The sequence below is a fragment of the Rhinopithecus roxellana genome, chromosome 4 (genome assembly GCF_007565055.1).
Source record: "Rhinopithecus roxellana isolate Shanxi Qingling chromosome 4, ASM756505v1, whole genome shotgun sequence".
Taxonomy (NCBI): domain Eukaryota; kingdom Metazoa; phylum Chordata; class Mammalia; order Primates; family Cercopithecidae; genus Rhinopithecus; species Rhinopithecus roxellana.
In genome coordinates, this window is record NC_044552.1 from 35,620,975 (window position 1) to 35,648,014 (window position 27,040).

At 50.6% G+C, this 27,040-nt stretch overlaps 4 protein-coding genes across 5 annotated transcripts in view; 2 read left to right on the forward strand and 2 right to left on the reverse strand.

The window, feature by feature from the left end:
* Positions 1–318: 318 nt before the first annotated feature.
* FRS3 (fibroblast growth factor receptor substrate 3) lies at positions 319–9,883 on the reverse strand. Of its 2 annotated transcripts, none has more exons than XM_030928522.1 (7): positions 9,799–9,883; positions 7,747–7,877; positions 6,634–6,722; positions 5,120–5,306; positions 2,931–3,092; positions 1,958–2,106; positions 319–1,673 (listed from the first exon to the last, which is right to left on the reverse strand). In XM_030928522.1, the coding sequence occupies exons 3-7, from the start codon at positions 6,697–6,699 to the stop codon at positions 762–764; spliced, it is 1,476 nt and encodes a 491-aa protein (XP_030784382.1). In that variant the 5' UTR covers positions 6,700–6,722; positions 7,747–7,877; positions 9,799–9,883; the 3' UTR covers positions 319–761. The 2 variants fall into 2 exon arrangements, with proteins under 2 accessions (XP_030784382.1, XP_030784383.1); XM_030928523.1 differs by having other exon boundaries at positions 5,126–5,306; positions 9,799–9,866.
* A 3,236-nt stretch (positions 9,884–13,119) lies between these two features.
* Positions 13,120–19,575, forward strand: PRICKLE4 (prickle planar cell polarity protein 4). The gene is made up of 8 exons (XM_010369643.2): positions 13,120–13,263; positions 13,783–13,890; positions 14,631–14,768; positions 15,027–15,230; positions 15,809–16,013; positions 16,447–17,506; positions 18,918–19,022; positions 19,251–19,575. Exons 1-6 carry the CDS (start codon positions 13,132–13,134, stop codon positions 16,815–16,817), a joined length of 1,158 nt encoding a protein of 385 aa, XP_010367945.1. The 5' UTR covers positions 13,120–13,131; the 3' UTR covers positions 16,818–17,506; positions 18,918–19,022; positions 19,251–19,575.
* TOMM6 (translocase of outer mitochondrial membrane 6) lies at positions 17,318–19,578 on the forward strand. The gene is made up of 3 exons (XM_030928525.1): positions 17,318–17,506; positions 18,918–19,022; positions 19,251–19,578. Exons 1-2 carry the CDS (start codon positions 17,379–17,381, stop codon positions 19,012–19,014), a joined length of 225 nt encoding a protein of 74 aa, XP_030784385.1. The 5' UTR covers positions 17,318–17,378; the 3' UTR covers positions 19,015–19,022; positions 19,251–19,578.
* The window catches only part of USP49 (ubiquitin specific peptidase 49), a 111,880-nt gene continuing 104,418 nt past the window's right edge, over positions 19,579–27,040 (reverse strand). The window contains exon 9 of the mRNA XM_030928524.1: positions 19,579–26,372. Within this exon, the coding sequence (XP_030784384.1) occupies positions 26,182–26,372 (191 nt within the window). The 3' untranslated portion in view covers positions 19,579–26,181. The remainder of the gene's footprint in view (positions 26,373–27,040) is intronic.

Genomic DNA, 27,040 nt, shown 5'->3' on the forward strand with positions numbered 1-27,040 from the left:
TACTAAAAATACAAAAATTAGCTGGGTGTGGTGGCAGGCACCTGTAATCCCAGCTACTTGGGAGGCTGAGGCGGGAGAACTGCTTGAACCCGAGAGGCGGAGGTTACAGTGAACTGAAATCACGCCATTGCACTCCAGCCTGGGCCACAAGAGCGAAACTCTGTCTCAAAAAAAAAAAAAAAAAACATGGACTTGTCACAAAAACCGTAACTGCCCCAAATTCCCCAGAGTGAAACCCTTACCTCGATTAGGCCTGCCCTGTGTCCAACCCAGTACCACACCAGAAAAGATTCCCTAAGAAGATGATATCCACTGGGCCAGAATTTAAAAATAATTATATTAATAATAAATATGTTAAATTACATTTACAACAATAAATAGAAAAATAAACTGATAAATAAAATCAACAGGTACAAAATGTTTCAAAATTCCAACCAAAAAAAACACACACAGACAGTCAGCAGACAAGACAAATGGACAGAACGGGAGGGCACTAAACGCAATCACAGGAACCCTTCACAGTTGATGTCTCGGCTCCCTCCTCGCCTGGTCACCCTTCTCTCCCCAGCCTGGAGGCAGACCAGGAGACTCGGCGGCTGATATCTCTGGGGACTCCAGCCAGCACAGGGAAGCATCTAGTCCCACCTCCATGCCTTCTGCAAAGCAACCCTGAACCCTGGGGAGGGTGGGTTCAGAGGACAGGAGTGTGAGGCAGAGGCTGGATCACGGTGGGGCAGAGGGTGGTGAGGACTGGGATGTCCCTACAGAGGCAGGTCGGTGCTGTTGTGCCGGGTTTTCCTGGCGGTGCCATCGTCTCGGGGCAGAGCTCTTTGCAGGTTGGACATGGCCACTGTCTTTTTGAGGTCAATCACGGCGTAGGAGTCTGAGCTTCGGGCAGGGTGGGTTGTGGGCATGGGGGCTTGGGGGCTCGAGGGGTTCTGGGGCCCCTTAGGGCGGTCTCCACCCCAGCCCTTTAGCTCCACCTGGATGTAGTTAAGTTGCCTTGGGGGCTCGGGCCCCGGCCGGCGGAAATCAAAGTTGAAGACCCTTGGGGAGCCGCGGCGGCGGGTCAGTGGCACAGGAAAGCTGCCGTGGCTGCGGATAGCGGCCCGGGTGCTGGTGGGCTTCTGCAGTGGGGTCTCATCCTCCTCACCATCAGGGAAACCATTGGAAGAGGGGGTGAGCCCATCCCTTGAGTCCCCATCATCCCCAGCCTCCCCTCCCAGCTGCTGGGCTTGGCTTTCCCACACAGGGGGCAGCGGGGGCAGGTTCTCATAGTGCAGCAGGGCGGCCCGGCGGTGGGCAAGGCCATTCCAGCCCGGCTCCTCTCGGCTCAGTCTCCAGCCGGCCCCTCGCCGCAACCCCCCGCTGACGTTCTCGTAGGTGCACTTGGGCTGGGCTGGGCACTCGGAAGGGGCCTCATTGTTATTATTGTGGTGTGGGGCGTCATGGAGGCTGGGACAGAGGCCCTGGCACTTCACCATGTGCCGCCGAGCAGGGGTCGGGCCCAACACAAACTTCACCTGGCCTGGCTGCAAGAACACCTGTGGGTCCCGTTGGTCAGGACCCCGGGCCTGCGAGAGGAAGGGTGCCTGACCCTCAGGCAGGGGCTGCAGGCAGTGGCGGCCCCTGTGGTCATCTTCACTGGCCGGTGTGTTGACATAGGTGTGGGACTGGGGACAGAGAGTCCAAGTGAGGCAGGAGTGTCCCAGGGCAGGGAGAAAAGAGAACAGAAAGGACAGGATGAGAGAAGAAAAGCACACAGAAAAAGAGCTGCAGTTTCTTCTTCCCTGTCCTCCAACTCTTCCAAGGAAGCTACTCCCTTTTAGGGACAGGAAGGGACCCTAACAATGTTCTTCCCCTTCCCGTGATCCTTACTGGGAGGAGGTGGCCTTATTTCCTATCCCTCATCCCCACCCAGACCAACAGGGTAGGGGCTGGCCGGCTGCTTGCTCACCTGCTCATCAGGAGCAATGAGGGCATGGGTGGACTCTTCCCCAAGCGAGGGGTGCCGTAGGCTGCTCGTTGAGAGCCGCCGGGGAGCTGAGAATCGTGGGCCCTCTCCAGGGCAGCCATTGGAAAAGCTGGAGACAGTGTAGCCTAGAGCTGGACACAGGGGAGACAAGTCCAGGGGAGGGGAACTTAAGCCACCTGACAACCACTTGCAGCTGTGTGTGCGGCATTCTGGGACTCCTCCAATGGAGGAGAGATGTTCTCAGGGCCTCGCAGTGGTTAAACCCCACTGAGCCACCAGCCCCCATTATCCTTCGTCTTTCCTCTGCTCTTCAAACCCTGCCCTTTCCCTCAAGCTCAGCTTGAAGCACCTCACCACTGTCTCCATTACAGCCTCACCCAAAATGCGTGAAGCACATCTTGTTGTCACTGGACCATCCCTTTGCTTCATTCTAGGTCTGCAAGTAAGGTCCAGGAAAGCTCCTCAAAAAAAAGGGACTGTGCTTCTATTTCTCCTGCCCGCCATGGGCCAGTCCAGGGAGCGCAGAACACCAAGCAGAACACCAAGCAGGTGCCTGGTCTGAATTCAATGACTGAATAAGCAGAAATTGTAGGACCCTCTCCAGAATACGGTCATGGCCAGAGATGCCTGCACTAGCAAGGAAAGTATATGGGGATGACCCAATAGACACAGGAAGAAAGCAAAAAAACTCCAGACTGCCGTTTCTATGGAAACCCAAAGTCTTCCTGTCTGCTGCCCAACCATTGGTCAATACAAGGCCCAGGACTCAACAGCCTCAGCCTGAGTCACCTAGCCCAGCCCAGGATTTATCGATCCTCAAGAACGGTTCTGATCATGGACAACTGTCCTGGAAGGCTGGCTCACCCAGCCTTCCCCTAACCTGCCAGCTTGACTCATCCCTCCAAGATTTGTGTTTCCTGGGCCTGTGTGTGTGTATACACTGGGGTCTCCTCACCACTGGGTGGCTGGGGGGCTCGAGGGAGGTCAAGCTCAGCGGGGTGGCTACTGCGGGTGATGATGACAGGTTCTTCCATCACATTGATGCTGTTGCACTGCATCAGATCCTGAAGGAGGTTGAAGATTTCCTCAGCCCGGGAACACTTAAATGCAAATATTCCTAGAGAAGGAGAGGAAGAAATGACCCTGGGCAATAGGGAAGGACCAGAGGAGCTCAACAGATGCATAATGTGCAGGAAACGTCCCTGAACTCCAGTCCCAGTCCTGCGGGGCAGGAAAGCCTCTTCTCATCCCGAGCATCCTTTTTCTTTTCTTTGTTGAGACGGAGTTTCACTCGTTGTCCAGGCTGGAGCGCAATGGTACGATCTCAGCTCACTGCAACCTCCACCTCCCAGGTTCAAGAGATTCTCCTGCCTCAGCCTCCCAAGTAGCTGGGATTACAGGTGTCCGACACTATGCCCAACTAATTTTTTGTGTTTTTAGTTGAGATGGGGTTTCACCATGTTGGTCAGGCTGGTCTCAAACTCCTGACTTCAGGTAATTCACCTGCTGCGGCCTCCCAAAGTGCTGGGATTACAGGCGTGAACCATCATGCCTGGCCTCCACCTTGATTTTGATTCTCTTCTTGTGATACCTGAACTCACACATCCTTATGAAAATGATTTCACCTCAGAGGAATACAGCTGGAGTGTTCAATGTGGTGTGGGTGTGGTGGGGCAGGGTACCTTGGGTACCAGGGTACCCTGTCGCCCAAGCTGGAGTGCAGTGGCGTGATCTCGGCTCACTGCAAGCTCCGCTTTCTGGGTTCACGCCATTCTCCTGCCTCAGCCTCCCGAGTAGCTGGGACTACAGGCGGCCGCCAACACAGCCAGCTAATTTTTTATATTTTTAGCAGAGACGGGATTTCACCATGTTAGCCAGGATAGTCTCAATCTCCTGACCTCATGATCCACCCACCTAGGCCTCCCAAAGTACCGGGATTACAGGCATGAGCCACTGCGCCCGGCCAGGTGAGTGAACATTCTACCTCACATGCTGCCCCCATCTTCCTCTGCCTAACACCCCCTGCTTCCTAGGTAAAAAAGCTCCATCCAGAGCACCAGCCCTCAGATCGCTGATGACAAGAGGGTCTACTCTGTTCCCTGCTTATTCACTTATTAGCCCAGTGCGTGGCCAGAAAGCGAATGCCTACTGTATACAGGTCCCTGACCTCATACATTAAACTCTGGTGTGGGAAGAAAGAAATGATGGGCAGACTAGCTAAAGGCAAATACGGCAAGGCAATCACATGGCTCCTCAATGCAGCCAGCCTTACAGCCCTTCAAACTGCAACGCTGCAACTCAAGGTCCCAGGAACAGCAGGACTGGGCTGAATGTCTGTGAATCAGGGGACTCAAAGATGCCCTTGGGGTCTTGGGCCAGCCTGGACTCCTACACTCCCCTCTGTAACAGGGGGACCTGGGACCTAGGGGAGTCTACTTGGGGTGTGCCTGTGCATATACCCACAAGTAAGACACAATTAGGCTGTGGAATGGGATAACTGTGGTTTGCACAAATAGGATGGGGAGGAAATAGTGAAAAAAAAGAACTACTCTGGCAAAATACGACGAGAAATACAAAAGACTGGGAAAGCCTGGAGTTGCAGAGAACCCTGTGCTGGGGCCAGGGGTAGCCCCCCGGGAACCCAAGTGTAGATCAAACATCACTAGAAGCAAGAATATCTCTGCCCACTCTGCCTGCTCACCCAGTGCCCATGCCTCTGCCTCATGAACTCCAAGGGTAAGATGTATGGAGGGATGTCTCCTCCAGCAAACATGACCTCAGAGGCTCACTATTTTGTTGGCAGCCTCATCAGAGAAGCTTCTTCATTCCACCTCTGCATAGTCATAATCCCAAACTGCACTGAACACAATCCCATGCAGTATTCCTTTTGCACAGCTTACGTCTGAATCCTAAGAGATAAACCCAGACTATGCCACTCCTTCAGAGAGCCGTGGCTGGCTCTAGCCTTGACCTCATGGAATAACCTACCACCCCTGACCTCTGACTGCAGGGAGAATACATCACACTCTACTGCCCACAGGTGATGGGGACAACATTAACCTCTTGAGGGCTAATCTGTACATTAGGAACCCTAGAGTCCTGCATAAGCCCCTATCCCACGGTGGAGCAGGGCCTGGTACTCACCCTGACCTGTCTGACATCGGCGGCCACTCTCAAAGGAGAAGAGGTTGGAGTCATAGCCATAGCGCCGCAGGCAGAGGTAGGGCCAGCGGACGGCCTCACGCCGATGCAGGTGCAGCACCAGCTCACTCTGCGTCAGCTCCATCACCCCAGAGCCCAGTTCCACCCCCTCGTCATCCACATTTGTCACCTGGAGGGGAGAGGACAGAAGGGTCAATGAGAGAGTCCAACAAGTGTTCGCATGGCTCCCTGAGCCACTGGGAGACAATCTGATGCAGGACAAGAGGTGGGGAACCAAAGGTCACATCTGACTATCACAGACTCTACTGAATGCTACATAACTATATGAAGCAGTTTCATGGACCCACGGCAGTTCACTGGGCAAATCCCACTTCTCTGGGGCTGAGTTTTGTCATATGGACAGTGAGGGAAGAAGTAGGTAGTTGACCTCCCAAGGTCAGTCGGTTAGATAACAAACGTTAGATGACCCCAGACAGCCCATGGCTTAGTATCCAAGGGCCAGGTGTTAATGGGGAAGGAGTTCAATTGCAAATTCAAAATCTTGAGACTGGGACACCCTGACCTAGAAAAGTCAAGCCCAAGGCAGAACCAATACATATCTCCTCTACCCTGTCCCCAGCTACATGCCCTTGCTGAGGGCTCCCTCTTCTGGTGGGCTGGAGAAACATGTGCTTCAAGATGCCCCAGAATGAGGAGGAAGGAGGCTCCCTCTACAGAGAGGTGGGGCAGGGGAGCGCACAGGTGGACTTGGGTCTGCCCTCAGCTTCCCACAGCAAACAGCAAACACTAATGTTGTGCTTACTGTGTGCTAAGCACTATTTAATTTTATTTATTTATTATTATTATTTTTTGAGATGGCATCTCACTCTGTCGCCCAGGCTGAAGTGCACTGACTGGTGTGATCTCGGCCCACTGCAACCTCCAACTCCTGGGTTTAAGTGATTCTCCTGCCTCAGCCTCCCAAGTAGCTGGGATTACAGGCGTGTGCCACCATACCTGGCTAATTTTTGTATTTTTAGTAGAGATGGGGTTTCGTCATGTTGGCCAGTCTGGTCTCTAACTCCTGATCCTCAGGTGATCCGCCCACCTTGGCCTCCAAATGTGCTGGGATTACAGGCGTGAGCCACTGTGCCTGGCCACTAAGCACTATTTTAAATACTTTACATATATTAACCCACAAATACAGAATTTTGTTTTCTCTAAAAAAAAAAAGTGGGGGATATATAAAGGTATAAAAACACACTGACAACAGTTCCAAAAGCATCATTATGGCATTTTTTCATTCTCGGTAATATCAAGAGCCATGAAAACAGCAGTGGTCTGGGCCTCTTTTCCTTAGGCTACTTGAGAGGGTGTAAGCTTGAGAAGTCTCCATAAGCCTACAACTCAGCCTGGCATTTGATTTGCTGTTAGAGAAGCGGAGACAACTCCATTAAGTTGTGTCTGAGCCCAGGAGGCCATGTTGGGAACGCAGGAGAGGAGAGGGCTCTGGGTACCTTGAACTTGGTGGGGTGGTTGTCCGGAACGCTGTCTCTGTTCAGGCAGCTGCAGCAGCTCCCCATGGTGTCAGAGCAGCCAGCCTGCCCTAGGAAAAACATATGGGATATGCAGGTCACCAACTTCAGCTTCAAAAAACCCTGCTCTGGGGAACTCAGGAAGAAGCACCTCATTGTGATCACCTACTCTGTCCAAGAGACTGTGTGATACATACCCTCCCTCAAAGACTTCACATTCTCAATCCAGGTCAGACACACATTTGATAAACCTTAATTCAAGTTACAATGTGTTAAGGATGAATGCTGATGGGGGAGAGAGCTTCTCAGAGGTAACATTCGATCTGGACCTTGAGAAGTATGTAGGATTCTGACCCATGTAATGACAAGGGAAGGACATAGGCAGGAAGAAAAGCAGGGGCCCAGGATAAGTGATCTACAGCAGATGGAGGTGGGTGCCAACCCAAGGCCCTTATTTGGATTCAGCAAAGAAATTGTCACTTGGGGGGTCTCAGATACTTTGGCCTGTACCTGTCTCTTTTTTCCTCCCTTTTTATCTCATCCATTCTACTTCATCCAAGTTCTCTCTTCTCCCTTACTACCATCCCAACATCCAGCGCAAATTTATCTTTTTGATACCCTCTTCAAATGAGTTGTTACATTGTGATCAAAAAGATACATTCGGAAGACTGAACATTTAAAACAGTGCACAATTTTAATAACCTCAATTGGATATTTCTTCACAAAAAAAAAAAAAAAAAATGCTAGGTTTGCTTCCCTTTGTCTGAAGGGGAGACCAGAGGCCTTACTATTTGGCTCTTCCCTCCAGGATTCTGGTACTTGGATTATATGTCAACAGTCAGGGCTGTACCTAGAATGAAGAGGATACCACCCAGGCTTGAATGACCTAAGGGAACAAGAAACGCATGGACCAATACCAAGCAGCAGTTTTAAGGGGTTGCAACTTGTCACAACCTACAATCCAATCTGCAGGATTAGCTATTCTTCTAGAACTCCTGCTGAATGGTAAAGCTTTGAATAACCAGGTGACCTGTATCCTCTGTTCCTCCCAACTTGGGAAACGCCATAAAACTGACTCCTATACACAGCTCTTACCTCACCCAGGCCATTGGGAAGGGCATGGGGAAGGGTTCCCACTTTATTCCCCCCGTCCTTGCTGGGCTGTCATGGCAAACAGGTCTGCAGAGAAGTCACCCGGATCCCTCTGGGATACACCTGGGGCTCACCTAGCATAGGAAACAGAGACACTGATTAATAAAACCTTCTATCTTCACCCCCAACTGTTAATGAAACTGACCTGGCAGTCCATCCCACCTGGATATCTGTTTCAGCCCTAATGGGACAAAAACACCAATGAAGAAAGAAAAATCAAGGGCAAAGGGAGCACAAATTCCAAGCCCCATGGGTCCTGAGAGGGACAGACTCCCGGAGCATCAATGAGTTTGAAGTCTAAGACAACCCAAGGCCTTTTTTTTTTTGAGACGGAGTCTCGCTCTGTCGCCCAGGCTGGAGTGCAGTGACGCGATCTCAGCTCACTGCAAGCTCTGCCTCCTGGGTTCACGCCATTCTCCTGCCTCAGCCTCCTGAGTAGCTGGGACTACAGGCGTCCGCCACTACGCCCGGCTAATTTTTTTTTTTTTTTTTTTTTTTTAGTAGAGACAGGGTTTCCTCATGTTAGCCAGGATGGTCTTGATCTCCTGACCTTGTGATCTGCCCGTCTCGGCCTCCCAAAGTGCTGGGATTACAGGTGTGAGCCACCACGCCTGGCCAAGGCCTTTTAAGTCACTTTAGGTCTCCCTCTGAGTCCTGTTACAACAAACACCAAAACCATCACCTTACCTTTGCAGAGAACTTTAACTCTACAAAGAGCTTTCTCAAAAGGACAGTGATACAGTAGAGAGAGCACTGGTTTAAGATTCAGGAAACCAATATTCCAGTCAGTTTTGTTGCTACTAAGTATCTGGGAGACCTAAGTCAACCCCCCAACTCCCACCTAAGGTCTTAGTTTTTGGGGAAACCATCTATAAACTGGGGAGCTTCTAGCTTAAATAACTTGTAGAGGTTAAAATGTAAGACAAACATCACTAAAATTGACATGTTCCTCTTCCAAGACAGGCTGCTTCAATTTCGCATTTGGAAGCTTGATAGATTTTCTGCACCCCAAGCTCTGAAAGGCCTAATTTCAACATAAATGTTAACAGTAAGCCAAAATTTCAGGGCATCTGAGCCCAAGGTAAACAAGTCAACAAGCCAGGACCCTGCAGACCCCTGGACATTCCACATTCCTGCTCTGGAGAAACAATACTTCCCAGGGCCCCTTGCACCCTGCAACCTTGGACAACTTCCAGGTAAAAGGACCCCATCCCCTTGGTCTGGCTTATTTTCTGGAAGGAAGAAGCAGGCTCAGGGAGGTGTGCAAGGACTAAAGACAAGTTGCTGGGAAAATACTGGGGCTTGAGCCACCGACGGGGTGGGGGGAGGGCGGGGGCACCAAGAACTCTAGGGTGCAAGATGGGGGAGGGGTTGCACTTCCCTATCACCATCTCTTCTCCTTAAGATATCAGGATGTATCATATAGCTCACTGAGGAAGGACTGCATTGAGTGGAAATGATGGGGAGAGGCCTCTGGTCTCGGATAGTTATGGATCAGGGGCAGGAGTTAGAGGGGGTGTGGGGGGCTGAAAACGTATGAGGACGTTTGGGGAAACATGAGCAAGAATTTTGGATGTGGGCATTTTGGATAGTGCAAGGAGAATAGGGATATGAGGGATCCTAGGAATTTCCGGGCAGCGGAAGCATTTGGGAGCATCCAAGAGAAATGTTGGGTCCGTGCGCATAGCAGATTTGCTGAGCGAGTGAGGGGGTTCTGAGGGCTCCAGGAGATGCGATGTTGTGTCCAGGGCGGCGAGGGTAGAGGTGGGTTAGGGGAGCCAGAGTCTGCAGGACTGTCAAGGGGAATTTCTAGACGCTCATAAGGAATGAGGAGGTCTGGGTGCGCGCTCTGCCCGGATCCCCGCCCCCAGCCCCGGTGCTCCGCCGCCCGCCCGCCCGCCCGGGGCTTCCTAGGGAGGGAGTGGAGACTGCGGCGCGGCGCGACGCGGCCTCGGTGAAGCCGCCTCGTCCCCGCCCCGCCGCGCCCCGACTCACATCGCCCCGCGGCCCGGGCGGCGCCGGGCCCCGCTCCCGGGTCCCGCTGCAGCAGCCGCCGCCCGCCCAGAGCTAAGGCCTCCCCGCCCCGCCCCGCGGCCGCGGGGTCGGAGGTCACCGGCAGCACCAACGAGACGCTGCGGGCGGGCGGACCCGAGCGGGGGCGACCGGCACGCAGCCTAGAAGGTCCCTTTGGAGGACTTTGCAGTCGGGAGCAGTGAGCATGCGCAGACGCCAGAGGGCGCTCCTGGCCAGGGGCTGAGAAAGCCCGGAGGGGGGGAAGGGCGGAGCCTGCGGCGGAGGCGGGGCGCAGAGGCGGGGCTGAGGACACCAAAGTTGGGGGTGCTGCAGCGAGCGAAAAGGGGACGGAGGGTTGGGCGAGAAACGAAGGGAAGGGGAGAGGGTCTGAAGGGACCTGAAGGGAGACGGGCAAGACGATGTAACCTGGAAGAGGGCTGAGGGGAGGGGAAGGGGCCAGGGGGAACCACTGGAGACAAGGGGGAGAGAACTGAAGGGAAACACGCGGAGGGGCGGGGCTGGGAGACCAGAGGGAGAGTTTGGCGAGACCTGGGAACTGCGGAGGGACAGGGCTGCGGGCCCGGCGAGGCGTTTCCATTCAGCGAGTGGTTGAGAACCCAGCGTAAACGCGGCTCCCGGCGTCTACTGGATGCCTGCCGGGCGCAGTCCCAGTCTGAGCCCCTGCACCTGCATGGCAGAGGCCGTGGAGCCCGCACATTTCCACCCTGAGATCCCACAAATGTGGTTTTGTTTTGCTTCCCCCCCCCGCCCCCAATCTGCAGCTCTAGGCCCCTCCCTGAGCCGCCCCTCTCCACCAGCAGGGGAGGGGCGGACGGGGACCCCTGGGGCGTGGGAGAGGAAGGGCCACGCTATTAGTGAGGGCGGGGGCGGACGGGGGCGGGCGCTGACGCCTTGGGGTGGGGTCTGGGTGAGGGGCCTGACGGCAGAGTCGGTCCAGAACTGCCCGGACAGCGACGCACAGCGATGGTAAGACCCCAGCCAAGTCCTGGTCCACTCCCCTAAAATCCCAGCAGCCAGACTCGGAAGCCCAGCGGACTCGGGAAACACCGCGTCCCAGCCCCGGAGGCGGGCCCGCCAAGTTCTAGAAAACCTTTGGGGATCTACCGAGAGGGCACTCGGCGGGACCGGGCACTCCTCTTCCTTCTCCCTCCCACTGTCCCCAGAAATCTTCCCATCCCTCCACCTCCCCAAGCCCTACGTCTTCTCAGGCTCTGCCCTTCAGGGCAGCGGGGGTTGGGGATGTCCAGCTCCTGAGCCCTCTTGCACCTTGACGGAGGCAAGACAAGGGATTCAGCTCTGTCCCTTATCTGAGGTAGGAGGGGGAAGGGAATTATGGAGGGAATCCAGCTGGCCTGTTAGTAAGGGTGTCCCAGTGCTAGGTGGAGGTGGAGTTTGGCTGCCTTTGGGGAGATGGAAGGGTGAGTAGTAGAGGCCTGATTTCTGAGCGTTGTTTCTGTGTTGGACAATTCCACGCAAACTGCAAACTAGAGCTAAAATGGAAGAGGGTGCAAGTCCCCTCCTGGGGCCCCAGATGCTTCCTCCTTTCTTGCTGCCTGGAGCAGGGGCAATGCTGTTAGTGGCTACTCCTGGTGTGAACAGCCCATCCTGGCCACCTTCCACAGGAAACCTGACCTGAGGGACAGAAGAGGAAGGAAGCAGGTGGGTGTGAAGCCAGGAAGGAGGGAAGGGTGGCACAGGACATTTGAAGTGGGAGTGGAGGGGCAGTGCTGAGGAGGGTTCAGTGCTGGAAAGCAATATTAACTGTTACGGTCCAAACCCTCACCTCAACCCCAATACAAATCCCTGGCCCAGCCTTACAGAGGCCAGAGATTTGATGATGACCCTCCTGTGCCCAGCTACTTTGAGAATCTATCCCAGCTCTCAGAAGCCAGGTCCCCCTAAGGCTTCCCTTAGCCTCTGGTATGATCTTGGGCAAGTTAATTAACTTGTTTCAACTGTCAAGTGGAATAAAAGAAATTACCTCATAAGATTATTGTGAGGATAGACTATATTATATAATATTCTAGAAGAGTCCTGGCACAGAGTAAATATTATTAAAAAGTTTGCTCTGGTTATTTTTTTCTCCAGGGTTTGTATCTGCCCAGAGCTCTGATCCCATTCTACCTGGTTTCATCTTTGTCTTATCCACTATGAGCTCCTTGAGGGCAGGGCTCATCTCTTCTCTACATTAATAGTCACTTTTTTTTTTTTTTTTTTTTTTTTGAGATGGAGTCTCACTCTGCCACCCAGGCTGGAGTGCACTGCACTGCAACCTCTGCCTCCCAGGTAGGTTGGAGCGATTCCCCTGCCTCAGCCTCTCTAGTAACTGGGATTACCGGCACACATCACCATGCCTCACTTATTTTTGTATTTTTAGTAGAGACGGGGTTTCCCCATGTTGGCCAGGATGGTCTCGATCTCCTGATTTCAGGTGATCCGCCCACCTCAGCCTCCCAAAGTGCTGGGATTACTGGCCTGAACCACTGTGCCCAGCCAATAGTCACTTCTTACCCCCAAGATATTGTGGCGATATCAGGAGTTGCCGAGAGGAAAACTGAAGAGATGAACTTAGATTATCCAATGCAATTGCTGCTATATATAAAAGTGCAAGGTGTTCCTGTCCTCGAGGAAGTTATAGATGAGGAGCCGAGAGAGATGCAGGGAGCAAAGAGAAAAACATTAGGTGCTAAATCTTGGGGCACTGAATCTTGGGCACTGCTTGCTTCAGTTGCTCAGGGAAGGGAGAGCTGGTATGGTCACAGAGGCTGAGAAGGGTTTCCTGGTAAGGAGATCCTTTAACCAGAGGCCCAAGCCTATGTAGCTGGAAAAACTGGACCCATGTAGGAAGTTGTAAAGAAGCATGCTCACTGGGGCTGTGGGTGCATGGTGAGAAATGGTGGAAGTTAAGGCTGATGAGGTAAGGAGAGAGGGGCCAGCCTGCCCAAAGGCCCACCAGAAAGGCAAAGTGCCCTCTCCTTCTACCATGGGCCTCCGCTTACCTCCATCCCAATCTTGGGAGACCCCAGAATTTTGAACTTCAGAAATTCTGGACCAAAAGACATGACCTCAAGACCTGGTTCTGCCACTTACTGGCTGTTTGACTTTAGGCATGTTACTCATGGTCTGATCCTCAGTTGGGCCATCTGTAAGATGGGGATAATACTACCTAAGTCATTTGGGTGTTGGGAGGACTGAGGGAAATAATACCTATAAAGCACTTAACACTTCCTAGCACATTGTAACGGCCTAATACATGGAGGTGTTCTTATTGTTTTGGGGTAGCCTTTGCCACTAATGTCAGTGCAAAACTCTGGCTGGCCCCACCAAGAGGACAGCCCCAAGCCCCAGGATCCAGGTCTGCCAGCCAACTCAGACAGTGACTCAGGCCACCTGCCAGGGAAGGACCCTGAGGACACCTCTGCTCAGGTAGTAGAGTTGTGCCCTTCCTCTGAGACCAACATATCCTCTATCCTGTGGGGTGGCCACCTTTTTCCAGTAACCCGGAGGTAGTTTGACTTTCGTGCCTAATCTCTTATTGCCTTTCTCTCTTTTCAGGAATTCCTGTCTCTGCAGCTGCTTAGAACGTGGGGTTTTGACTTTAAACTCATTCACATGAATATCCATTACCTCTCCTAGGGAATCTGTGTTGTCAAAGCAGACTCTAGGGGCTTTGGCCCCAAGGCGTGAAGGGGGTTAAGAAGGGAAAGCATAAGAAGGGAAGCTGTTTTGGGGTGTGGGGCCTCCCCAGCCTCCCTCAAGGAAGACCACAGATACAGGCATCAGTCAGCTATCCTTGCACTCAGCTGAAGATCTGGAAAGAGGACCCTCCCAAATGGAGGGCATGCTTAGAAGCTGCTCTAGATGGGAGAAGAGGTGGCAATGACTAGGGGGAAAGGAGAAAGAAAAACCTAGTTTCACCTCTCCCCTTCTTCCATGTGTCCCCAGGGTCCTTCAGTTCTGAGCTTGGGTTCCCTTTGCCTGGACACCAACCAAGCCCCCGACTGGACTGGGCTTCGGACCCTCCTGCAGCAACTCCCTCCGCAGGACACTGATGTGGGTCTCCTCTCCCTATCTTCCCTCTCTTGCCTCTCCCTGCCCCTCTCTTTTCTTACTGTGGGAAGAACCTCAGTCCAGAAGTTGGGAGATGTGGATTTAAGGCCCAGCTATGCCACTGGTTGGGATGTCATTCTCCCCCTGCCTGAGTTTTCACGTTGGCAGTAACAATAGCAGGTGCAATAACATCTGCTCTGCCCACCACAACGCTTAGTTCAAGAGCAAATGAGAAAATGGACATGAACGACTTTTGAAACGGATAATGGAATGTACAAATGTAGAGAGTATGGTTGTTACATATTTATTGAGGGTCTACATGTGCCCAGCCTAAAGGCTTACAATTCAATTGGGGAGGCAAGACAGGAGTGTATGAAATAATTTGAGGAAATGCAAGAATGGGAAGTGATACTGAGCTCTTAGCTCATTGGGAGCAAGGACCTAATGGTGACAGGGCTAAGTGCTGTGGGCCTGTCAGACCTGATTGATGACCATTCCTAGGGGAGCAAGGGGAGACTTGGGGGGCAAGGGGAGACTCAGGTGGCCTGGGGGGCAGGGGGAGACTCAGGTGGCCTTTCCTGAGCTCCTTTCCTTCTTCGATTTCCCCTTCTATGCCATTATCTCTGGCATCTCCCTGAGGTTCTACAACCTTTCTCTGACCCAGCAGCCAAGCCTTCCTCCAAGCAATGCTCAGTCTTTCCTGCTGGAGCTCTCCCAGTAACTGTAGAGGACTGTTTCTGCAGGAGCACTACTGCCTGGCCCTTGGGGAGGAGGAGCGGGCCGAGCTGCGGCTCTTCTGTGCCAGGCGGAAGCAGGAGGCCCTGGGACAGGGGGTAGCCCGCCTGGTACTTCCCAAGCTTGAAGGACACACCTGTGAGAAGGTCTGTAGCACCCCTCCCCTCAAGTTCCCCTTCCTCTATTCTTTGCCCTCTCATTTCTGCAAAGGGGCTAGCTTCTGGAACTCTGGTTGGGAAACAGGAAAAACAGAAACCAAGTTTGGGAGCTCTTGGTATAGGTTGCAGTGGATGTGGGCTTGCTAGGGTATGGTGAGAACAGGTTGGGATCAGATTGCAAGAGCAAGGAGGGAAGTTAGGACGGTAGTGCCTACTCGGACCACCTCAGCACCTCCCCTCTGACAGTGTAGGGAGCTGCTGAAGCCAGGAGAGTACGGAGTGTTTGCAGCCCGGGCAGGGGAACAGCGTTGCTGGCACCAGTCTTGCTTTGCCTGCCAGGCCTGTGGCCAGGCCCTGATAAACCTCATCTACTTCTACCATGATGGACAACTTTACTGCGGCCGCCATCATGCAGAGTTGCTGCGCCCGCGCTGCCCGGCTTGTGACCAGGTACAGCCTGGAGGGGAGGAACTGGGGGTCTACCCAGGGTCCAGAGTGGCAGGATACAAAGGAACACTCTCCTGGGCCACAGTTTCTCACAGTATCAGGGAGTGGGGAGAAGTAGGAACCAGCCTGGGCAAGTTCACTGTGTTCTGACTTGAGCTCTGGGCATGTGGGACCCGGTGCCCTTCTACCTCTGGCCTCCCCCACTGCAGAGGCCCTCAAATGTTCTTGGACTGACAGAATTTCTCTAGAGCAGGGACTCTTGGACACATGCTCATCTCAGTAGATGCCAAGTGCCCAGTACTGTGCCTCATCATGCTAGAAATTCCCTTGATGTCAGCATAAAAGGAAGCCTGGAGCCCTGGTTTGGGAGTCCAGACCCCCAGGTCGCACTTCGGATTGTGCCACTTGCTAGCTGAGATCCTGGCTAAGCCAATCAGTCCTCCCTGCGTCCAAGAGTGACTGAGTGAATCAAATGGGAATGTATGCAGACGTGCTTTAGCGTTAACTGGGTAAAAGGCGTGGTTACTGGATGAATGAATGAGTGAATGAATGAATGAAACGTTCCCCTCTCCCTCTCCCAGCTGATCTTCTCCCAGCGCTGCACCGAGGCGGAGGGACAGCGCTGGCATGAGAACCACTTCTGTTGCCAGGACTGCGCCGGGCCTCTGGGCGGGGGACGTTATGCCCTGCCTGGGGGAAGCCCCTGCTGCCCCAGCTGCTTCGAGAACCGCTACTCGGATGCAGGCTCGAGCTGGGCCGGGGCACTGGAAGGGCATGCATTCCTTGGTAAGGGAGAGGATGCAGAGCAAAGAGGGAGAGGGCTTGGGCTGGGCTGTGGGGGTTCTCCCGGGCTGGGACCCTCGCCCCGGTCCCACGCCGTCCCGTCCCTCCAGGAGCACCCCCACCGCAACCCCAGATCCGAGCCTCGGGGCCCGCAGCTCTCACCGCGCGTCCCTGGCCGGAGCGTTCCAAGGGCCTCCCGAACCCACCCCGCGCCGCGGTCGGGGTTGCGGCGCCGGACTCCCTCCCAGGCGCGGGACGCGGCCGCCCTCTGGTGGAGGCGGGGGACCCTGGCGAGGACTCTCGGCGGCGGCGGGGGCGGCGGCGCGCACGGCCCAGGGGCTGGGCGGGGCGAGAGGCTGGGCCTCAACCCCGCTAGCTGCGGTGGAGGTCCAGCTCCGCATCTCTGAGACCAGCGTTTCCGACCCGGCCCGAACAGGGGAGACCGGACCCGACCGAACTAGAGGAAGGGACCAAACCTCGGTGAACTCTGCGACCCTCTCCCGAACACTCCTTCTCGCTGCTGCCGGCGGTTCCAGCCTGCAAACTCAGACGTGGCTGCCTGGATCCAGTCCCCAGCAGGAGAACCGACCTGGGAACAAAGCGGAGGCACCCAAAGGGCAGGAGCAGTGCCGCTTGGAGACTCTTAGTGATCCCAAGGACACCCCTTTCTCCACCTGCTCCTCCTCCTCTGACTCGGAACCTGAAGGCTTTTTCTTAGGCGAGCGCCTTCCCCTGTCCTGGAAAATCCCCGGAAGCCTCCAAGCAGAGGACAGCAACGCCTCTAAGAAGCACTGCACCATGTGCTAGTGGCGCAGCTCAGAGAGGGGGTGTGAGTGGGAGGAAAGGGGTCTGTAAAGCGGGAGAACAAAGCTAGCCTCCCCTAGCAATCCTAGACTGAGACGCAGTCAGGCGCACGCCCGCGAGAGGCGGCGAGGTGACAAGTTTGGAGTGCACCCCCTTCAGCACATCGCGTTAGGACTTTTAGTGGAGACTTTCTTGGCAAAACCCACTCCCCAAAGCTATGCTTCCCCTGTTGAGATAGCCCCTACCCCCACCTCCACAGGCTGGGAGAGCCCCGTCCCCACCATCCTCCTCCCGAGCCAATTAGGTCACAGCACGCGTGACGGTTACCGGCTGGACAGCCGGAGGTGGGACCGGGAGCAGGGGACCGTAGAGCTGGGCCGCGCTCCTCCCCTCCTAGAGTTCGTGGACGCGCAGCAGGGGGCCTTCCCGCTTCCGGATGTCTGACCAAGCGAACAGAGCTCCACTGCCGGCTGCTAGTAGCCGGAAGTGCCAAACCGGAGGTGCGTCATTCACCCGCGACGCCGATACGGTTCCTCCACCGAGGCGCATGCGAAGGTGCCTACTATGGCTTCCAGCGGGGTCCCGGTGAGCGCTGCTGGCTCGGCTAATGAAACTCCCGAAATACCAGACAACGTGGGAGATTGGCTTCGGGGCGTCTACCGCTTTGCCACAGATAGGAATGACTTCCGGAGGTAACCGAGCCCGGGAACTTGGTCCTTCTCTGGCCCTTGCGTCGGTATTTCCCCTTTCTCGCGAGGCTGGCGCCTCAGGGTTTTTTGTTTTTGTTTTTTGTTTTTTTTGAGACGGAGTCTCGCTCTGTCGCCCAGGCTGGAGTGCAGTGGCGCGATCTCCGCTCACTGCAAGTTCCGCCGCCTCCTAGGTTAACGCCATTCTCCTGCCTCAGCCTTCCTAGAAGCTGGGACTACAGGCGCCCGCTGCCACGCCCGGCTAATTTTTTTGTATTTTTAGTAGAGACGGGGTTTCACCGTTTTCGCCAGGATGGTCTCGATCTCCTGACCTCGTGATCCGCCCGCCTCGGCCTCCCAAAGTGCTGGGATTACAGGCGTGAGTCACCGCGCCCGGCCTTGTTTTTGTTTTTTAACATTGCCAGCATTGTGGCGTCTTCGTAACTCTGGCTGTGCGTTACTGAGGTCCTTGGCCAGGAGGGAGAGTTCCCGTGTGGCAAAAGCGATCTTTCGTTCATGTGGCTGTATCTGTATGTCACCCTGATCAACGGAAGAGGTGCCAGCACGTAAACAGGCTTTTTTGGCCCTGGACTAGTGCTGTCGCTGGGCTTTGCGGATCTTACATTTTTTTTTTTTTTTTTTTTTTTTTTTGAGACGGAGTCTCGCTCTGGCACCCAGGCTGGAGTGCAGAGGCGCAATCTCGGCTCACTGTCCCTTCCGCCTCCCGGGTTCAAGTGATTCTCCTGCCTCAGCCTCCCCAGTAGCTGGAATTACAGGCGCGCGCCACCACGCCCAGCTAATTTTTGTGTTTTTAGTAGAGACGGGGTTTCACCATCTTGGGCAGGCTGGTCTCAAACTCCTGACTTCTTGATCCACCCGCCTCGGCCTCCCGAAGTGCTAGGATTACAGGCGTGAGCCACCCCGTCTGGCCACATTTATTTCTTTTTGAGACAGTCTCGCTCTGTCGCCCAGGCTGGAGTGTAGTGGCACGACCTCAGCTCACTGCAATCTCCGCCTCCCGGATTCCAGCGATTCTCCTGCCTCAGCCTCCCCAGTAGCTGGGATTACAGGCGCGCGCCACCACACCCAGCTAATTTTTGTATTTTTAGTAGAGATGGGGTTTCATCATGTTGGCCAGGCTGGTCTTGAACTCCTGACCTCGCGATTAGCCTGCCTCGGCCTCCCAAAGTGCTGGGATTACAAGCGTGAGCCACCTTACCCAGCTTTATCTTACATTTATTAGGCACAAAAATGAACTCCAAATTCCCACGTGGGTTTTGAGCAACCTGCCATGTCACAACCATGTATTAATGCCTCCGGGAAGGTGGTGGTGATGGAAGCTTTTCCCCCAGTACATTTCGTTAACTGTACAACAGATTCAGTGACCACAGGGTTAGTAAAACACATTTTTTTCCAGGAACTTGATACTAAATTTGGGACTCTTTGCTGCGGGAGTTTGGCTGGCCAGGAACTTGAGTGACATTGACCTCATGGCACCTCAGCCAGGGGTGTAGCCAAGTAGGTAAGCACTGAACCACCCCCCTACGTGTCTTAGGAGACCTAGAGACTGGGAGAAGCAATGTTTTCTGTCAGCTATTCACGTCATGTACAAAAGAATGTGATGTAAAACCCTTAACTATTCCTAGTTAAATGTGTTTTCAGATGTTGTAAGGGATTTCAGTATCTCTTACCAGTTTCCCTCCCATACTTTTCCAGTTCTAATGCCATCTGTTGTCTTATCCGATTGCAGACAAATGGAATCCTGTGCTGAACCCGAATCTTCCAAAAAACAGCCTACAATCTGTGACCACCACAAGATGTGCCCTGATGGCAGCTGAAGTTTGATTCAGATGGGCACTTTTCTTCCCTCTCCCTGCCTAGTTTCCTTTTGTTCCTTGAATCCACGCAGAATTCCATTCTCTGGTCAGCCGACAGGCTTAAACTAAAGTATGGCCTCTGTTCTATAAAGTTCTGTACATAGTTCCCAAGCTTCTGCAGGGGGTGATCTTTGCTCTTGTCCTGAGAAATAACAGTGCTGTTTTAACAAACATTTGAAATAAATACCGCACACAAAAGCAGTCATTTTATTCTTTTAATAAGAAACTTTTGCTTACAAAAACAAGGTGTAAAAAAATTTACAAAAATCATAAAAACATGATTTATATTTCACACTTGAGAGACAAAAACAAGCCCCAAACATGGATTTTAATGGAGGTGGTTTGCTTCATTTTAAAAGGAAGGAAAAAAAAAAAAAGCAGCTGTAACCATACATTGATGTCAACATAGCATGAAGTTTATTCTTGAAGAATTTACATTGTTGAGCAATATAAGGGGAAGAAGCCATTTGGTGTTGCATAGCATTTTAGTGCACCAGATGGGTTTTCCAGGCACCAGGGAGGCATTGTTGCTGGAATAGTGAGGTTTGGTGGCACAAAGAGGGCAGTGATGTGTAGGGGGAGGCAAAGTGAAGTAAGCCTGGGCAGTGGGCACTAAAGTGACACTGCTGAGGAAGCTGCTTCCTTCAGAAGGAGATGTCTTATGACCCTAAAATTGATGGTAGTGCTACTGTCCAGGGTTTGGGGGCTCTTTGGAAATGGAGTACGTATGGAACTGGCATGTATAAACTTGTATAGCCATAGAAAGGGGTGGATAGAAACGGGTCCACCATGGCAATTATTTTTTTATGGTCAGTTTACTAGACATTAAAAAAAATACTGCTTTTATGTGCCAAGTCTCCTATGAAACTAGTGTGGGATTAAAGGACATTAATTGGAAAGGAGGGTCAGTATATATGGACCACAGTGGCCTGCTAAGAATGATAGATGTCTCTAGCAGTTTGTTCACTACTAAACAGGACAAAATAGTCTTTCCTGACCTTGCTGGCGTAAATATTAAGAAAATTGCTTGAGAATTAGATTTTTTTAGTATGTATATAAAAACAGCACCATTCTTTGTATAAATCATATAGATCTTATCTGATAGATGAAGCCAAGACCCTTGAGTCTACAGTGGGTAGACTGAGAGGTTTATATCTTTCTGGGTATTAAGATGAAGAAGGATCACATGAGAGCAAAGCTTAGCTTCGAAGCCATCACCTCCCAAATGGTGACCAAGGAGGAAACTTTTAAGCCATAGTATAGATGCTAACCCCCATTTAAGACCCGCATCAGACCACTTGCTAAGACAAGAAATACCAGCACCTCCTGTTCTTCATAGGAATGAAACTTAGATCCTTAAAGTCTGCTACCTGACGTACTCATGACTGAACAGTTTTATTTGATAAAAACTTCCAAAATTGAAAATCAAAATCCAGCAAGAATTAAGACATGGCAGCTTCCAAAAGCATAATTCAAATTTTATTCAAAATTTACTGTTTTGGCTTCAAGTGTTTACTGTTGGTTGGGTTTTAAAGCCATAATGATGGTTGAGTAAGGATTCATTTATTTATTTATTTTTAAATTTTTATACATTTTTGAAAAGATTTCAAGTCTGTGTTTCCCAGGCTGGTCTTGAGCTCCTGGCCTCAAGCAATCCTCCCACCTTGGCCTCCCAAAGTGTTGGGATTACAGGTGCTAGCCACCGTGTCCAGCCAATGTTTCACTTAAACTGGCTTAATTCTTCAAAGTGGTTAAGAATTTAGTAAATAAAACTACTTAATCTACAACTTTCAAAAATTGATAAGTAATCATTAATTCTGTAAATGAAGGAATTGGGCTTCATTACTGCCAAAACAACATTTTCCCCAAGGAAAGTCAATTTTATATCCTGTCACACTTTTCAGCCCTGGCTAGTTAACACAGTACTATGAAAATCTCTACCTAGATTTTAAACGAAATATGCCAGCAGAAGTATGGAATGAGTCCACAAAAATGAGTGTCACAATGCTATAGTAGCTATGGTGTATTTAGTCCAGAGTGTGGGTTGAATAAGTACACAGTAATTAAAGTCATAGTCTTGGCCCAACAGAACAGTTATTAAACGTAAGATACAAACTAAAGTCACAGTCATATTTAGAAGGCGCTTTTCAACTTTAGTGCTGACTTAAAAAGTCTGAACCACCAGGAAGATGTGTACTTAACTAGTTAAAAAATTAAATGGCCATGGAAAGTTTTACCCCAAAGATACAACCTCTTCACTTATTTAGTTCAGTAATGAGGCTGAGGGACCCAATTTTCAAGTGTGCATTTGAGTGGTAAACTTTTAAACACCATTTGGTGAAGTTTCAGGAGCTCAGTGGAAACCTTAAGGTCGGAGTAAAAGAAACTGGCTGTAAACAGCCCTGCAGTGAAGAGACTGGGTCTTAGCGCCTTCCACAGCCACTCAGCAACATCTCAGTCAGTGCTTGCCAGAGGGGGGAAGGGCATGGAGAGCTAGGACGGGTGCCTTCTCTTTTGCACCACTCCCTTTGCATATTACACAGTGCACTGGCTTGCCTTACAATCTGTGGTTCACATACAGAGGTTTTCTATACTGCTTCCGGACATTTTTTGCAAAAGAACATCAGAACCAATGAAGGTACCACTTCAGGAGGAATCATTTTTGTTTGACTTCTGCTGTATGTTGCCCAGCATTAGTCATTGTTTTGATGAAGACTAAAAGGCCTTTTCTGAACATCTGTGCTCTCTCAACTACCTGGGAAAGCATCCCTTCCACTCACAAGATGTAACCTCAGATAGGGATATAGTATACATTTAAAAAGGGGTAGCCCCCCAGCCTGATTTTAAAAGGCCCAAGTTAATGTATGGAACGTGACAAGGGAAGTGAAAAACAAATGGAGTACATAGTCTGCTTGAAAAACAGCCATTTGATGAATAGTCACAAATACAAAGAATTTGGACATTGTAACATAATTTTAGAACTTGCTGGTAAGAATTTGCATTCACACACAAGAGACATGAAATGCTTTTTAAAAGTCTTGTGATACCAAATGTCCTTTAAACACTACACAGACCCATTTGCCACTCGAAATGACAAGAAATCCTTTCCCTTAATCTTTTCAATTCCATGCAAACCATAATTGAGTACAAGGCACCAAATTTTATGAATTGTATAAAATTAGTTCACAAAGCTTTGTCAGTAAGTAAAACAAACTCCATTTCTCCCTCCCGGCCTGCCCACCCTCCTCCCACCACCCGCCATCCCCAACCAAGTTTTCATTCTGCACTACTGTCAACCTCTCTAGGGCTTATGCTGGGGCATGCCCCACTGCCAGCCAATCCACCTCATTGGTTCTTCCCTTGTACTTGGATGGAGCTGTAAGCACAGCCAGAGTAGCAAACTCATACAATCATTGACTCTAGAAGCCTTGCCATTTAAGACAAAAATAAACTCTGCTATTGAGTCCATAGGACACATTAACATTTCTACAGTTTCCAATTTTATTCATGACACTTTAAGAGACGTCTGAAATTTTTTTTATTTTTTTTTTGAGACGGAGTCTCGCTCTGTCACCAGGCTGGAGTGCAGTGGCGCGATCTCGGCTCACTGCAACCTCTGCCTTCTGGGTTCAAGCGATTCTCCTGCCTCAGCCTCCCGAGTAGCTGGGACTACAGGCACAAGCCGCCACGCCCAGCTAATTTTTGTATTTTTAGTAGAGATGGGAGTTTCACCATGTTGGCCAGGATGATCTCAATCTCAATCTCCTGACCTTGTGATCCGCCCGCCTCGGCCTCCCAAAGTGCTGGGATTACAGGCGTGAGCCACCGCGCCCAGCCTGGAAATTCTTTACAGTGTAGCACTGCCCTCCAACCCTGCCCCATAACTCCAAGACTGAGGGGCTGGATCAAAGCTGGCAAGAGCTCTGACTACCATTTAATAACAGCTTCAGTTCCTGGCTGCCAAGGGCATTCCTAACTATTTTTATACTAGCATGGATGTTCACCTCAGAGGCAACCACAGATATGAGGGTCAGGCTAGATTGAGGTAAAAAAAAAAATCCTTTTTGAGGGCCTAGGTGCACTCATCTTGGCTGGGTACAGCAGCAAGTAAACATACCAGCCAACTAACTACAAAGGGTTCCTGGAACGTCTCAGACTCTTAACTACTTGCCCTGGGAGAGAAGCAGGCCCATTAAGGTTCAGTTAGGAGACCTTGGGTTTGATTTGGCAGCATCTAGTCAGCTTTTACCTGGTTCTTATTTTCTTCTCTTTAGAATGATTCAATTTAAGATGCAACTGAGACATTTATCTATACCCAATATGTAAATAAATTAAAGGCAAAGGGACAATTCCCTCACAATAGCCATTGGCTTATGCAGCAGGGAACTCTTTAATAAAAAATCTCCTTAAATACCAACTTAAGTGTCTAGTGCTGCTGCCTCTGGGTACCTGAGGTGTCTGTAACTGCAGTGGGCACCTTTCACAAATGTGTAGCTCAGTAGAGACTCTGATGTTAGTTTCTTTTACTTACTTTGATATATGCGTGCTCAGCTAAGCACTTATTTCATGAAGTCCTTAATCTGCTTAATAAATCCTTATAATATTTGGTATAAAACTATTTTTAAAAATTAAATTGGAAGATCTTTGAATTTTCCATTAAATGTTTATTAGTAATTATCCCCACTGGACAGCCTGAGGGGTAAAGTAGATGCTCTATTAGTTCTTCTCTATCTTGTAAGTTCTCTTTTTCTAGAATAATAAACATAGGATTCAATGAAAGATGAGGCACGATTCATAGTTTCCTTTCCTTTTTACTCTCCTTGGTTTTTTTAAGTTAATGGGCTTTTCTGTTGCCACAAAAAGTCATTACTAATCATGCCGACTTAAAAACTTGAATCTTGAGAGTATAGCTTCACATCAGAGCCTCTGGCAGCATGGACAGCGGTGACACTTTAAAACAGTGTCCAAGAGAGGGTGAGCCCAGGCAAAGCTTATACAAAGAAGCCTGCAGTAGACAATATAAACCAAACAGCATAAAAAATGCCATACGCTGTCGCTTCCAAATAAAAGCTAAATATTACAGAAATCTCACAGTGTTGGAAAAAGCAAGTTTAATTTAAAATATAGTCATTCCTTCCCTATCAGGGTGAGCCATTTTTTGTCTGAATTTCCTCCATGTCTCAGTGCTGCCTGGCAGGGCCTATGGGAGAGTTCATTTCAACAAGTCAACAGCAAATGCTACAGATCTGTGCGGGAAATGTGGCTCATCAACAATGCTAAAGCTATAATCCTCATTCTTTAGCCTCGCTTTCCCCACTTCCCCCCCCTCCCCGAACTCCCTTCCACATCTACTCCCTTCAAGTGACAACTGTACTTCTACCTGAATTCAAACATTAATACGATATACTCAGTCAAAAGATGAGCATTCATAGTGACAGGTTGAGTGAGGCTCACTGCAGCAACCACAGCAACAAAAGTTAGGATTTGCATTCACTTTCACCAGCAAATCTAAGTGAAGAACTAAGAATGAAGTGGCACCTGATGGGGACAAGGGTTTTTATCTGGGCAATTTCATTCTGTTTAGAAACTGACCCAATTTAAAAAGGACGATGTATTTTACTAGCACTGGGGGAAAGGACGGGCACTCTTGTTTTTTTCTCTGATGGACTGAGTATGGGGGGTAAAGCAACAGTAGGGATTATCAGATTTGGGAGGAAACAGGTCAAGGCCATCGGTAATCAACTCTCCAGATATGTACGAGGTGGATTCCTAAGCAATTAACATACCCCAGAAAACCAAAAGCTCCCAAACCCTGTGACCATGAATATTCTACTTCTCCAGGAGCAAGAAAGAAGCTGCAGGCTAAGAAGCTGCATGCTGCACTGAAGTGAGAACGGGTGATAGGCATTCAATAAGCCCTGGAGCACCAGCTATCTCTGCCCACCCTCAATTGAGTTCTAAGAAAACCTAAGAATCAATTTAAACCAAACCATGTGCTTGCCCTAGACCTGAACCAGGGATCTGCTACAGAACTGGGATAGCCAGGAGTGTCCTTTGGCTCAGCATGCAACATGTGCTGGTCTATTGCTTCTTTATATGACCTGCCTCTTCTTTAGAATGAAGGGGTATTCATGCCAGTCTCAGAAGTATGGAATGATTAAATGACAGCAGCAGGTAGGGAGGGTATGACATATGAAAACCATCCCATTTCGCATGGGGAAATTTGTTCCATGCATCTCACTCCACTCTTCAGCAGCTATCCCCAAAAAAGGAAGTTTGTTTTGAACCCTTGAAGGTTACTTCCTTTGTGGGAATAAACCCTTTAGACTTCATCTCCCATCTTGAAGCCAATCCCATCCAGCAAACTGCTAGCCCAGGGCCCCCTCCTCACATGCTCTGTCCAGGGCTGCTCACATCTGGAGGGTTCTTTTGGTGCTGCAAGGAGGTCCTGCTTAGCAGGGGAATCACGTAATGGAGAGAAAACATGGCTGCTCTCCTGTGTGGATATGATTAATTTACTCCCCCTTTCTTCCACCTAGATCCCTCCATATTCAGAAGCAACTGATGAAAGGATCTTCATAGAAGTTACTTCTTTTGTTTTTAGGAAAGGAGGGAACTCCCAAACTCATTCAAAAGAAAGAGACTACAAAATTTATGACAGGACACGAATCACCTGGCACCTTCTACTCTAGACCCAGTGAGGCAAACCTAGTAATCTGTTCCTGCAGTAGCCTTATTTCCTATAAGAGGAAAGATGTATGGACACCAATACACAAAAGCCAGTCTTTGATACATGCCTCCCATTCAGGAAAATGTCTGTGGTCTGCCTTCATCATTGTTGCTGGACTGCACCTGAGCTTGGAGATGGGTTTCTGAGATTCTTGCATTGCCCTGCACTGTTCTTTGAGTGTAAAAAAGGATGTAGGCCTGGGTTTTGCACACTTCCTCGACACTGCATACATTCAGCTTTGAGTCATTGCAGTGGACCCAAAAACCTAGGAAACCAAAGGAGAAAAAAAAGAGAGAAAATGACTACCCAATTCATATTTCTAGTTAGCAGGCAAAATCAGGAGATGAAGAAAGGGACAGAGAAGTTCTGAATAGAGCCAACCCTCGATTATTGGTGGGGGAAGGGACAGGTAAATGAAACCGACAGACTTTGGTGTATCCACTGCCTTTAACCCCACCAAACCCCACAGTACTGCTTATCGACTGACTGCAATTTTTTTTTTTTTTTTTTTTTGAGACGGAGTCTTGCTCTGTCGCCCAGGCTGGAGCGCAGTGGCGGGATCTTGGCTCACTGCAAGCTCCACCTCCCGGGTTCATGCCATTCTCCTGCCTCAGCCTCCTGAGTAGCTGGGACTACAGGCGCCCGCCACCACACCTGGCTAATTTTTTGTGTTTTTAGTAGAGACGGGGTTTCACCATGTTAGTCAAGATGGTCTCGATCTCCTGACCTCATGATCCGCCCACCTTGGCCTCCCAAAGTGCTGGGAGTACAGGTGTGAGTCACCACGCCTGGCCGACTGACTGCAATTTTTATCTTTGTTTTCTTCAGGCTTTTTCATTGTCCACTAGAGCCTTCTAGAAAGATAGCTGCAATACTGCAGGCTAAGCAATGGGGAGATGAGGAGGAAGATGAGGAGGAAGGGGAGGAGGAGAC